We start from the raw sequence: 13,805 nt of genomic DNA on the forward strand, positions 1-13,805 counted from the left end.
GAAAGGAAATCTCGTTGCAGATGCTGCCGGGACACGAGCGGACCAAAGTCGATGAACCTATGGACACGATCTTCGTGAAGCAGGTGCGGGCAAATTCACCGGCAGCCGAGGCGGGATTACGCACTGGTGACCGTGTCGTTTCCGTCGACGGGACGCCTACCCGTGGCGAGCAGTACGCTAGTGTGGTGCAACGCATTCAACAAGCGGGACCATGGCTGCGTCTCCTTGTCGTCTCTAAAGAGGACGACATTTTGCAGCGGGTGAGCTTTTTTCACGAGCGGCGATGTTCTACTCGTAAAATGTCATCCGCTTTATTTCTGTCGTTCATGTTTTATTAGCGATACCGTCGTTTATTGATTTATTAGTTTTATTTAACTTTCAAACGCGATATCTTTTCTCCGGGCGCGCTCTGTGACAAAAGAAACAGTTATACAGAGTTCTATAATAAACTGACACTTTTTTGGGAGTACGTAGAACTTGTTGAAACCAGAAGGAAAGTTTTATGCTGTTTTACATTTTTTTTTTTTTTTTTGATAATATATAAATGTGTAATAAAATTTAAATTTTTTAGTACTTTGGCGAGACGGCGCATAATCCAGAGACGAATCAACGGCCGCGATTACGTTCTCCGGAAAGGCTATCGCAGAAGCAACGCAGGTCGATGAGCAATATGATCCCAGGTGGATCGCCGAGAACACGGCAATCTTGGGTCTGTTCTCTACCATCGTCTGAGAGTCCAAATCATCACGAGGAAACGATATGCAGAATGTCGCCGACAACAATGACTCAATTTCCGATTGTGGAGCCTCAGGCTGCAAACACGTTGCAGCAAAAACAGCAACGAAGAGGCATGTCGGAAACGAGCGCATTATATGATCTTTCTCGAGAGGATTCTCGAGTTCCGGGAAGGAAATTGCAGCTGCTGCAAGAAGATAATATGCAATCAAGCGGCCGATTGTCTTTGGATTCGAAGTACGATATGTACGATAGGACGCGTCCCGAATCTGTGTACTCGCGGCCGAGTAACGAGCAGCTCTACGATAGGATTAATGATCCGATTTACGAGCGTGTGCGCGTCAACGAGCATCATTCGCAGCATTATTATCAGCCGTCTTTGCTGCGTTACCCAGTATCGCAAGCAGAGCCTCAGGTGCCAATCTATCGACCGATCAAGCGAATGGTTGCACGACGAGCTAGCGAGGGCAGCGGCAACATCATCGATTCCGAATCAGCGAGTTATGGCAGCATCGATGCGCTCAGATCGAGCGAATCCAGTAGATTAAGCATTGAATCCAGACGAGACTCGTCACCTGCTGCTAGCAAGGATAGTATGTCTCCCTACAACTCAAATTCAACTTTGACTGGCAACGAGTGTTCCGACGATTCCGTTATTATGAATCGACTTCGTAAGAGCTTTGAACAGAAAGCAGAATTTCTGCGACGGCCGAGTCATCCCATCGGGTGGTCCATCGAACCGTCACTACTACCAAATTTCAATCAATCCGCAGTGATTCAGAGAGAGTTCTACGCGAGACCACAAAAGTTTCAGAGGCAAATCTGGCCACCAGGTCAAAATGAACAACAGAGACAACAATCTCCTACAAGAAGATCGTCTCAAGAGAGAAATGTCGTTACCAAGACCGTCACGAATCTGGTGAACAAGCCATCAAATCAGAGCGTACAGAGGATAAAAGAAGTGGACTCCAACTCCGAATATTCGAAACCGCGTAGCGATCAACAACTGGGAGATAATCAATCTGTTACCGAAGACCATTGTTACTCACCATCGCATCTTTACGACAACGAACTCGCAAAAGAACAATACCGAGGCACCGGAAAAAATAATTTTATCAGTATTCTATCGAGAATACATGAGAACATTAGTACGAATCAACAGCAGACGTTGCAAGAAACGCGAAACGGTTCTTCATCGCTACCGTCATCCCCGGGACCAGATAAAAAAGCCGGTGGCGATACTAGATTCCCGGTACCGCCGCAGGGATTACAGATCGTCTCGAAACGCGCCAAACAGTTCGAGTCTGGTTGCTTGTTAAGCGACGAAGATGAGCCTACTAGCGATCGAACGAGTCTTTACAAGAGTGAACTGTCGAGATTGTCGAACAAAAGGAGTGTACCAAATGTGGCTGTACGAAAACGAGAATTTGAGTCGAAAGCCGAGAATCAAGAATCGAGAAGATTACCAACCAGAGAAACTAAGTCTCTTGACACTGGTAAGCACAACATAATCGTCTTTCTTTATTAAATTGGTGCAAAATTAATATCTCATTTTTTTTTTCTTTCTCTAACATTGAGATCAAGAAACAATATTTAAGCGAAGTTTTCTATACTCTCTTTAATACATTCCTTCATCTAAGAAGATACTTTGATAATCCGCAATAAACTCAACCTTGACATTTTAACTTTATTTAGCACATTCTACTTCAAGGAAAAACGACAAACCCTTTGCATCAATCTAATAATATCGCATCGTAATAAATTTCTGTTGACCGAGGCTTGATGATAAGCGCTATGGGTTTCGTGATTAATTAGAATTAAATGAAATTGGTATTGTTCCGATCAATACTCAGTAAACAAGTGTCGTTTAGGTGCAGTATTGACGGGCAACAGAATAATTCCTATAGGCAGCAAGCATATCCATTGCGAGCCACCAGCCGGTTATAAAGAAAGTAAAGGTAGATAAAACTGAAAAGCTATGTCGAGTATTGTTTGTGCATTGTCGTCTTGTGCCGCTCTTGTACTGCCAGTGATTCATATGCGTTCAATGTGAACGCAGTGCTGTTAATAATAACTCATATTATAATGTCATTAGTACGGTAGATGATTTATATATAATAATTAATGCACCTCGTTCGCTTCTTACGCTTTAATTAAGGCAAAAGTAAATATACCTTTATTACGCCTACTCAGATAAAATCGTGAGATTAGTTTGAATAATTCATCATTTTTAAGTCGCGTTTGGAAGGAATCCGCTCCGAGGTTGCTCTCGAGCAGAAGTAACCGAATAAAAACCGTGGTATACCGGAATTTGTCGACGTAACATTATGCACAAAGGGAACATTAACTGCCCTCTTGCACCCGACGTTTTTGTTACCGTGCTTCTTATAATATGCCGGTTATTCAAAATAGCCACAACGTATCCGCTGATGCTTCTACGTAGCGACAACAACACATTGCGCACGCTATATATAATATGTACTCCACTTCCGTTGGTTATTAACAAAGCAATAGATGTTGATCGGCAAATCGTTTGTTATAAAAAATATAATTATACGCTATAACGACACGCTATAATAAATCTGTGGTTTAATTGCGCAGATATGCCTACTATGGAGACAGAATCAGTGCGTTTAAGAGTACGCAGCAACAGCGCGGAGTCCTGGGAAGCTACGAATGGCCCAACAGCACGGAGCAGTGCCAGACATACGTGGCAGACCGCCGAGGAGGAAGGAAGCACCGAGGACAACAGTAAAGCTTACCGCAGCCAGGACAATTATTTGCAGTCGGCCAAACTGCAAATCGGTTAGTCCCTTTGGTCGCTACCACTTGCGCTTATGTATACACTCACACATATCTGCGTTACATAAAGGTCGAGCATAAAGCGTTAATAATCGTCCCATTGATTTCTCTTTCAGCGTCAGTCAATGGTTCTTCGCCCAACGGTTCGACGAATAACGCCGCGGTACTTAGGCGACAGAAGAATACACAGATCAGTGAGTTTAAGCGATGAGGATATTTTTAACATTTACGTGCAATTATTGCGACGTACGCCCCAAGCGCGACGCGTTTGATGGAAATTAAACGCGCCTGCCTGCACCAGAAACTTTTCTCGCATTTAATAAATCAGTTATTTAAAGGCGTCGCCACATGACAATACAATGGCATTGTAATTCAGCATGAAATCTACGCGGAAAGAGGCCCATTGTTTTTACTATGCGCATTGAATTATAATACTATTGTTCTTTTAAACGGCATCTTCTTGGGCAACTGATTTACTTGCTGGCTGAAATTTTTGATTTAAAACCTTCGACAATTAAATAACTAAAAGCATCTGTTGCGAAAAGAGCAAGCAATATTGTAATCGATATAATTATAATTTAACAGGTGATGAGGATCGTGCTACCAGACGGGTTTCGTATTTGAAAGCGACCTGGGGCGAACGCATGCACGTCGATAGCGATCTAGAGCTCAGCGATTCCGAGCCCGTTCACATTCACAGAAGGTAAAATAATCTTTTGATTTCGCGCATTTCGGACCTTGATACCACGGTGATATTCAAACGTGCTGATTTTAAGGCACACTGATTTCGTCTTCTCGAACGTATAAATATACCGTCGACGACACGTTTCTCTTCTCGTGCTTCTCGTAAAGTTTCGCTCGCGGCGAGATGAAGTAACGAGATCAACGTGGTAATTTCGTTCTTAGCTCAAAGGTGTTAATTGTAAGTATGTCTCGAAGTTTGCACCTCGTTCGTGTCCATGTTTCCAGTGCGCATAGACGATGGCGGCCGCCGTTATTTCCCAGCGACATTACGCCTTTGCGACGCATCTTCGAAGATATGACGCAGGCCGCATCCTTACATCGAAACTCTCATCATCGGTGAGAGCGAAAGATTCCGTTTGAGAAGCACGGAAAGAAAAAAAAAATTGCATTATCTCTGCTCCGCGTTTCCTCCTCTAAGCTAATGTACATTTGCCTTTGCTCTATCATTCTCGATCCGCTCGTCGTTTCTCTGTATATGTACGTTTGCTATTTACCTGCCTGTAAGTGGTGGCGAGTGATAAATAATCGCGTTGCAATGCCGATAGAAGCATGAGAGTTGAACGCATTTCGTGTATCGTCTACCAGCAGAAATTTACAACAGCGTTAAAAAAAAAAACCGATTATTGTTCGCTATTTTACATACATGATAATAAAAATTAAAAATTGTTTACAGCGCTATTAATAAATTAAAATAAAATGCATTCAAGAGAATAATTATTTAAAAAATAAATATTAAAATTTTATACCGGAAATAAATTTAGATGAAATAATATTAAATAAATTAAAATTGCTAATTGAATGAAAAAATAGAAAAGCATAATGAATCAAACTGATAATTTCGAGATATAAACTTAATATATCACAGTTTCACGCTTCGTACGTGTTATTACTCGCGAATGGCGTTAGATAAGATATTCTTTCTTGTTTATTATTCCAACTGATAAGGGACACACGTTCATAGATATTTCTGTTAGTGGCACTGATATTAAAATCATATTGTGACCGTCCATAGTATGCTATTCTAGACTTTCTGACACTATAGATAGATATGTTAATGTTCTTTCAAACATTGGCTGATTGTTACTAACGGAATGAGACTAATAATAAGCTAAATTAGAAAATGTGTCCGCTGTTTTTCATGTCTTTTTCCTTTAGTAAAAGGATGAGAAAATATAGAGAGAAATGTAGTTGTGAATAATATTGCGATAAAATGTCTTTCGCTGTCTTTGAAATCAAAAATGATATCCGTGACTGCATTACTTTGTATTTAAAGAGAAAGTATCGATACGCGTATTCGCTTGCAGCAACATATTTAAATGGTTTCGTTTCTTTTACAGTAACAGCATTGCTGTAACACATAATACATCAAATAGCTGCGATGAAACTGCAAAGGATGTCGAACCAGTGGAACGAGAAGGAATACTCCATGTTAAATTTACAGTGCTCGATGGCAAGGTAAGATTGTAATTTTAATAGATGAGCTTTATTTGGATGCACTATAATGCATGAAATATCTTAATCGCGCTTAATAATATTTCAGCGATCTACCGATCGTTCCTGGAAGCAAGTTTGGGGTGTTCTACGTGGTCCTATAATTTATTTCTACAAGGATCGTCATAGTCTGGTGAATAGTTCATTATTTTTTGTGTTTTAATTATTACGAAATATTGTATCTTAAAAAAACCGGGTTACATCGAATAGAATTTATTGTTACCGCTTTTTATAATGTATTAATGTGAGTGTTTGACTTTGCGTCGGTCGATTTCCATCGCTACTACGATTTGCCGTCGATGATAGTGGCAGATTTCGTCAAAAGTATAAAAAAAAAAATCTTATTTTAATACTTTATTAACGGAATATTTTAATGATTATAGAGTCCTTCGTTGAGCACTGAGAGCGAAACAAATGCAGGACAAAGCGTGGACGTTAGATGCTCCGTGGTCGATGTTGCTGAAGATTACACGAAACGGAAACACGTGTTACGAGTGGCGAATCCTACGGCAGAGGTACTCTTACAAACGGAAGATGCGGCGTCTATGGCCCTTTGGTTAAGATCACTTCATGCTCACGCTGCCGCAGAAAGATCATCGGTGAGCATTAACCATAAGATATTTATTGTCAAATTATTGTTTGAATTAAAGATAATTTTGAAATATGTATATTTGCCTTTGTTCTGTTCATTTCAACAATTTAAAATTATTCAATTTAAATAATAACTTTTTCAGGACGCCATATCTTGCACGTCGAAGCAACAGGCGGTTCCGCAAACTCCAACAGGTCCCACAACTCCGAATAGCGGCGTTCCACCAAGCAATGTTCAAAGACTGAGTCCTCTACCAAGCCATAAAGGCATCAAAAAGTTGACATCATTTAGAAATCGATCGCCAACAGGCCAATCGCCAGTGAACAAGACACGCAAGCCGAGTAATCAAATGGTAGAACCTTTACCGTCGCCTAAATCAAAAACATGGAAGGGAAGAATGGCGAAACAGTTCAGAAGAATGCACGGCCAAGCCGGTGGCACGCCGTCTTCACCTACGGCACAATTGCCTCCAGAAGGGGCTACTTTCAAGGTACCCATTGAACTTTGTCCACCATCTTCGTTCTCCGAGTACGTGCCACTGATCGTTGAAATGTGCACGAGCATTGTCGAGGCGAGAGGTCTCGAGGTTATAGGAATTTATAGAGTGCCAGGAAACACCGCTGCGATCGCCCAGTTAACAGACAGTGTCAACAGAGGATTCGAAAACATTAATCTCCAAGTATATTATCCGATATTATTTTCCCGAGATTTTACACGAATATTTTTGTGACACTTATTTTTTTTTAGGATCCGAGGTGGAGCGATGTTAATGTGATATCATCGTTATTGAAATCGTTCTTCCGTCAACTTCCTGACTCTTTACTCACAGCAGACCTGTATCCTATGTTCATCGACGCCGATAAGATAGAAGATCCGCAAAGAAGAATGACCGCAATACGAAAATTAATACGAGACCTTCCGGAACATCACTTCGAAACACTAAAATATTTAATGCAGCATTTAAAGAAAATAGTGGAACATAGCGAAATCAACAAAATGGAGGCGAAAAACTTAGCTATCGTTTTTGGACCGACCCTGGTGCGAGCGAGTGGTTCAAGAGATAATATGGTCACCATGGTCACCGATATGTCGCATCAATGTAGGATAGTCGAAAGTCTGTTAAATAATGTAAGTCTTCATTGAAATTTAAAAATACCGTTTGCTCAACAAAATGTTGGAATAAAATATCGACGTGTTTCGGTTTAATGTGCTATAGGTCGATTGGTTCTTCTCGGAGGACGATTTGGACGATTTGAGTAGATTGAGCGTAAATTTAAGCCTTCCGACCGACAGTTGCGAAGTTGAACCACCATCCAATCATAGTCTTTTATTAAACAATATTCAGAAAATTGAAGGTATATCACATCTTATTTCTTTTATATTCTTTTATATTATTCTAATTATTTTTTTCACGCTTGTCTTTATATTCAAATACAAATTTTATCCTATTTTTTTATAATTAATCAAACAGGCATGCGTGACATGGCATCCGCTAGAGACATCGTATCTTCAATTATATCCGCAGCTAATAAAAAGATACAAAGAAGACGAAAGAATCAGGATGAAATCGATAACGGTGAACACGATAATGACAAGGTTAGTATTAATTAATTATTCTTTTTACTTTTATATTAATATATTAATTTAATATTTAATAAATTAGGCCAAATCGAAGCAAGAATCAGAAAGTTTGCCGATGATTCGACAGAGTATGGCTTTAAATGAACGACAGTGTTCCGTCAGCGAGATCGTGCAGATGCATGAAAGCAAGAATCAATTGAACCATTCTGCAGATCGTTCTGATCGTTCCCTATCGGTTGACGCTAATAACAGTGGTTCGTCGCATGGGACATCATCTCTATCAAATCGTGCCAAATACGCGATTAAATCCGCACCGCCGTCTGTCGACTCAACGAGACTGTCGATCGAAACCTCAAGTTCGACTGAAACCGGCTCCACCGCTTCCAGTAACGCGTCTAATCAGACGAAGCAAAGTAACGATGAAGTAGCGATTCTAACGTATGCCGGTTTAAGCGCGACTACGCAGGAGCGAGTACGAAGATTTGAGGAAGAAACAAAAGCGATGTTACAAAGAGACCAACACCGACAGAGGCTCGAAGCTGAGAAGAGAGAGGAAGAAAGACGAAGGATCGAAATAGAATGGCAGCTAGCGAAACGGGAAATGGAGAATGACGATCTACTCGACAGCATAGTCGACACTACCGTGTCGCCAGGTCTTTTGTCGGAACGACTGTCCAGTTTAAACGAGAGACTCACCGATAAATCGCTAATAGATCTGCCTGAAAAACATGGCAGGTCGCGCTCAACCACGAGACCACCGCTATCGATTGCTGTGCAACAATCCACAGTGCACCAAAAAACGCAAGCCACCAATCAACTGACTAACATATTAGGCGAGAAAATGAATAACAGCGTCATTAAGAAATTTAAAACAGATAAAGACGTAAGTTAATTACAATTTACACTTCAGTTTATACTTGATTGGCAGCATGGTAGAAATATATATAATTTTTTTTAATACTTATTTAACGTATACGCGACAATCATCAAATAAGTTAATAGTTTTATTTTTCGTAAAAACCAACTTGCACTTTTTGATTTAATTGAATTTGCTTATACGAATTTGTTAATATTACAGCCGTCGATGGAGTCGATTTGTTTGCCACCAGTTCGATACGGAAGTTTGGATTCTCTGCACGAGGTTCACAATCTATCACAATCCTCTCCGTCACCGTCACAGCAGCAACGAGGCCTTCCCGGCGACGGCTCTGATGATGGTTAGTATCGCATTCTTTATTAGGTTTACATGACACTACTTGAATTTCTTCGTTTGCAGTAGATATCGAAGTAAATTTTTTATACTGTCAATATAGAGTGTATATTGCGATAAATACGTGAAATCTGTATCTATGTGAAGCAGTGTACGAACGCACGCGTGAATAATTTTTTTTTTTGTACTCGTTATTCCGCAGGGATATTTATAAGTAATTAGTGAATAACGTATATGAAAAATGGTGTTGATAATCGGAAATTAAGGGATTTATATATTATATATGTTGTGTATTGTATGTACACTCATCATCAGGAATGGCTTTCGTGGTGTTGTGACGGCGGCTAGCGTACGTGATCTTGACGTGGGGTGCGTCGAATCTCACACGAAGCACGCGCGCACATGTGTCGCGGAGCACCGGTCACATAGGACTGTGAGGGTACGCGGCCTCTCCCTACTACATCTCCCCACACTCGGCGGCCGAGAGTGGGGGAAGTCACGTACGCCAGCCGCCGTCGCCGCTCGCCGCAGAAAATGCCATATCTGCTTTTCAGTGTACATTGCGTTTAACCAGTACTGATCGAGATGCGTAAAAAAAGTTCTGTTTTTGTGCAGCATATTGTGTCCATGTCGATTCTTAAAAAACATTACGCAAGAGTTACGGGTTGCATCTTTCGATATAACGTATTCATTGTACGTGAACGAGTGTACTTTGTCTTGTTTGTCTTCTTTCATTTCTCCGCGGGTATATTCGCGACTTTTGTCTCGCAAGTCCACGACTATAATTAGGATGCGTACTTTCTATCCTATGTTATATATCTACCTCTATTCATATTCTCTTTTTATATCTTTTCTCTGTATAATATCGCTTCTGACGATCGGTGAGTGTAGCAGGATCTTGTTTTCTGCAATGGACACAGAAGATACTCACTATTAACAAAAAGCTTTCTAGGTACATTCCTCTTCTTATTTGCTTCGATTATTTTTTTTTTCTTTCAACTTATGATTATGAAGTGTATGTTACAAAGTTATCACCAGTCATGCGGAAATCTTTCGACTGTCTTACGTTCGCCATCATCATCGCGCGAACAGTTTGGAACGTAGCAACTTGTTTCGCATAATTCTTTAGTACGAACACATTCGCAATACACGAGCCTTCTTGTAATGAAAGCAGATTTAATTTCAGAAGATACTGTTTTGTATTCTCGCGCAAAATTAAGCGCAAAAAGGATCGGCCATAAAGGTGATGCTAAATTAAAAAAAAAAAAAAATAAAATATAATAAAATAAAAAAAAAAAAGGAAGAAGAATTAGAAAAAACGATATTTATATATTGTTCTAGAATTGCACATCGTCTTTTGGCCGAACCTCTGTTTGTACATGTTGTCATGTGCTGCATGCCACTCTCTGGCTTTCGGCGCTGAGAAAAAAAGCAGATTATATTACACTATTGGCTTCTGCGATCTTCAGGTTCCGATTTTCTTTCACAAGTAATGTGTCGTTGGCATTGAAGGAACTGAGATACCTCTTTTTTTTTTTAATGACTTTTGTATCTAATATTTAGTAAAGAAAGTAAAGTAAGTAAAGTTTCATGTTGGATATCAAAAGATGATTATTAAAAAACAAAGTGTCGAAATTTCCTTCATGCCAATTATGCAAACTGTCGAATAGTTTCTCGTCGCGTGCATGTTCTTTGAGGATTTGTTGTATGAGCGCTTCGAATGATTCTTCGATCTGCCTGCCCTCACAATGACGAATCATTTTAGAAGAGTCACACCTTACGTCTCGTCACGAATTATTTCTTAATGATAAGTTTAAAGGTATTTTTTTTCACGCGTGATCATCGCAAGCGATATCTCAATGAAGTGGCTGCTCTGATTGTTAGCGAAAGTAATCTAGTTTTGCACCTTCTCATTACACACGCGCGCATCTTCGAGTCACACTTTGCTCGTCTGCCTGTCTTATTCTATCGATTAACGATTGCCTGCGCCGATTAATTGTGCTCTTAGTTATAACGTGATTGTCCGCCCGCCTCAGTCTACGTCTTTGCGATCAGACACGCCCGAAAAGAATACGATGGTACTTGGTCCGAGACAGAGTATTCCTTCGAGGACCTATAGGTTGCAAAAGAAGCAAGGAATATAAATCTGTCGATGCTCAATTGCGAACTAAGAAACGAAAAAGAAAAAATTGATTTTTCGCGCCTCTCTCTTTATATTCTATTTTTTTTTTCTCTCTCCGCCTGATTCAGTGTCCCAAAGCCGGTCTCTTTCTGTAATGCGAAACGTTTATTTCCGTTTACTTTTTTCTGGAGCACCGGATCTCCCGCGCGACAGTTCAATCGCGGTGCCAATCGGCTCGAGAGGAATACACCTCGGATAAGAATAACAGCTCGGATAGAAAGCCATAGAAACATACGGTGGGTCCAGACGCAAAGGAGGAAGACGAGAGGAAGAGAATTTGTGCTCTACCGCGCCGACCACCACGAATAGTATGACGATGCGAATGACGAAACGAAATGGTTGAACACCACGTATAGGCACACAGCAAGCGCGGGCTTTTGGTGGTACATATCGTCCCACCTGTACGGTGCCACCGGTCCCGGTAGCACCGCCACGAAGACACCGGCCCAGTCGCCAATGTCAATGTCGGTGCCAGTCGCAGCGGTCCCAATGCCAATGCCCGTGTCCGTGCCCGTGTCAGTACCAGCAGGGCCAACAACAGCGTCAACAGCAACCGCCGCAGCAGCCGCAGCCGCATCATCGCTGGCAACTGCTGTCGCGTCTGCAGCAGTTACCGCATCATCATCGGCGACCAACGAGCCCGCCACCACCAAGACTCTAAACCGATTCCTCCGAGGTAAATTCGCAGGTCCAGACCAGAGTCTGGAAACCCGGCCACGTCCAGCATATCCGAGATGTCCAACGAGCTGGCAGCTGGCTCACCCGAATGGCTTTGACACGCGACTTTCAATTTACCATACATCACTAAACCACGCGTTCACACACTTACGCATACACACACATACATATACCGTTGTTTGTATATAATAATATCCTCCTGCGACTAACTGTCTATTGTACGCCCGTGTCACATCCACCTCGTCCATTTATCTCGTTTGCGCATTCACCCGCATCTCGTCCGCGTTTCATCTCTCGCCCAGCTATTACCTGGCGCGGCAAAATCACAGTAAACACCGTCAATATTCGCACCGCGACTTGTCGTCGAGGAGAATGCGAAGGAACGAATCTCATGATGGCTTTCACGCGCGCAATAACGCTGGAGACTGCATTCTGCTCCTCCTTTTTTTTTTTTTCTTTGTCTTTTTACTTTGCCCCGCCAAATAGGAATTGTCTTGTCCCCGCTGATAAAACAAAAGCGAGCTCAACGGAATCTGCAGTGTCGTTTCCCCGTGCTAATTTATTTTCGCCGTTTGTACTGTTCGGATATTTTAGCGTATGATCATGAATGGATGTAACATGTACGATGGCACTAATTGCGAAACTGTCACACGTAACATATTGTCTAAAATGGAAAAACAAATTTTTACAGACATATCGTTTTTCGCGTTTGAAGGAACGATTATGAATTTATTTGACGATTTTTCACCGCTTTTGTTTTTGTTTTAATATGTCGTCTAAGTATTTTTTTTAGCATTTTTCTATTAGGTATTATTTCAAGCGTATAATTTTCGGCTTATTGTGCGTATATTGTTTTCAAATATTTTTATGTATTTCGCGCATTTCTCGTCTGTTCTTTTTAAATCTTGGTTTTTTTTCGCTTCTAGGCGATGCTGTTTGAAAGCTATGTCACCTGCAAACATTTACTTGCAAACATACTTAACTACATGCGTATTTCTCGTTATCGGTTTTGGAATCGCGCGTCCAAAGACGTAGCGTTTCCTTCATCTTCTTCACGCTTCAGCACGAGAGAAAGAATAAACGATTACGCTAATTATGTTATTGTACAGCTGTTGGAGCAACAACAATTTTATTAATGAGTGACAATAATCAAGCGATAACGCGGATGGCGATGAGAGAGTGAGGATGATAACTTATTAATCAGTTTTTTTAATTTAACATTTATTCGATATCGACGGTGTTTCGATGCTGCCATTGTTCGTATCATTTATACTGCAGTTTTTCCTCACAGCGATTTTGTTTCGCAGGAATGCACTCACGCAAGAATTCACCAGTTAGCGCGACGGAACGATGCGCATTTACATTTACTGGCATAGTCACCTCGTTTAGCGATTGTATCACAATTATGTCCGTTATAATAACGACTAAGTAACCGGTGCTTTGAGTGTTTTTTTCTTTGCGTATGAGTTTGCGCGGATCTGACAATACTTTCCGATTAACACGAACCTTCTATTGCAGGTAGCGATCTTCTAACGAGTCTTACAACCACGTTTGATCGCAAGTGGAGGTCCCTCGTCAGCCAAACGTCGAATCTAGCGCAACCTCCTCCGGAATCCGCATCCTGTACCAAGGACGATGCTACGGAGCAGGAACAGAAGCCAAGCGCATCTCTGAGAATCAAGTATCCGTCTGCGGAAACCTATCGCGATCCGAGTCTTCACAAGTCGCTCGACAAAAGTCACCTCGTCCGCCCAAAGGATGTAAGTGTGCAACATTGCGCGTTAAAAAAT

At 41.2% G+C, this 13,805-nt stretch overlaps 1 protein-coding gene across 7 annotated transcripts in view; it reads left to right on the top strand.

The window, feature by feature from the left end:
* Positions 1–13,805, top strand: part of Rhogap19d (Rho GTPase activating protein at 19D) — a 28,044-nt gene that overhangs the window by 11,023 nt on the left and 3,216 nt on the right. For 2 of the 7 annotated variants that reach the window (XM_070674385.1, XM_070674388.1), the window contains 19 exons: positions 21–260; positions 572–2,231; positions 2,607–2,693; positions 3,337–3,540; positions 3,654–3,731; positions 4,123–4,240; positions 4,507–4,617; positions 5,619–5,736; positions 5,822–5,905; positions 6,156–6,371; positions 6,507–7,043; positions 7,112–7,492; positions 7,581–7,719; positions 7,836–7,960; positions 8,028–8,828; positions 9,024–9,162; positions 10,047–10,107; positions 11,694–12,013; positions 13,534–13,775. In XM_070674385.1, the coding sequence (XP_070530486.1) occupies positions 21–260; positions 572–2,231; positions 2,607–2,693; positions 3,337–3,540; positions 3,654–3,731; positions 4,123–4,240; positions 4,507–4,617; positions 5,619–5,736; positions 5,822–5,905; positions 6,156–6,371; positions 6,507–7,043; positions 7,112–7,492; positions 7,581–7,719; positions 7,836–7,960; positions 8,028–8,828; positions 9,024–9,162; positions 10,047–10,107; positions 11,694–12,013; positions 13,534–13,775 (5,661 nt within the window). Of the gene's footprint in view, positions 1–20; positions 261–571; positions 2,232–2,606; positions 2,694–3,336; positions 3,541–3,653; positions 3,732–4,122; positions 4,241–4,506; positions 4,618–5,618; positions 5,737–5,821; positions 5,906–6,155; positions 6,372–6,506; positions 7,044–7,111; positions 7,493–7,580; positions 7,720–7,835; positions 7,961–8,027; positions 8,829–9,023; positions 9,163–10,046; positions 10,108–11,693; positions 12,123–13,533; positions 13,776–13,805 lie in introns of those variants that run through there. The other 5 variants (XM_070674387.1, XM_070674386.1, XM_070674391.1 and 2 more) reach the window with 5 other exon arrangements.

Source organism: Cardiocondyla obscurior, linkage group LG02 (assembly GCF_019399895.1).
Source record: "Cardiocondyla obscurior isolate alpha-2009 linkage group LG02, Cobs3.1, whole genome shotgun sequence".
In the NCBI taxonomy this organism is placed as follows: Eukaryota; Metazoa; Arthropoda; class Insecta; order Hymenoptera; family Formicidae; genus Cardiocondyla; species Cardiocondyla obscurior.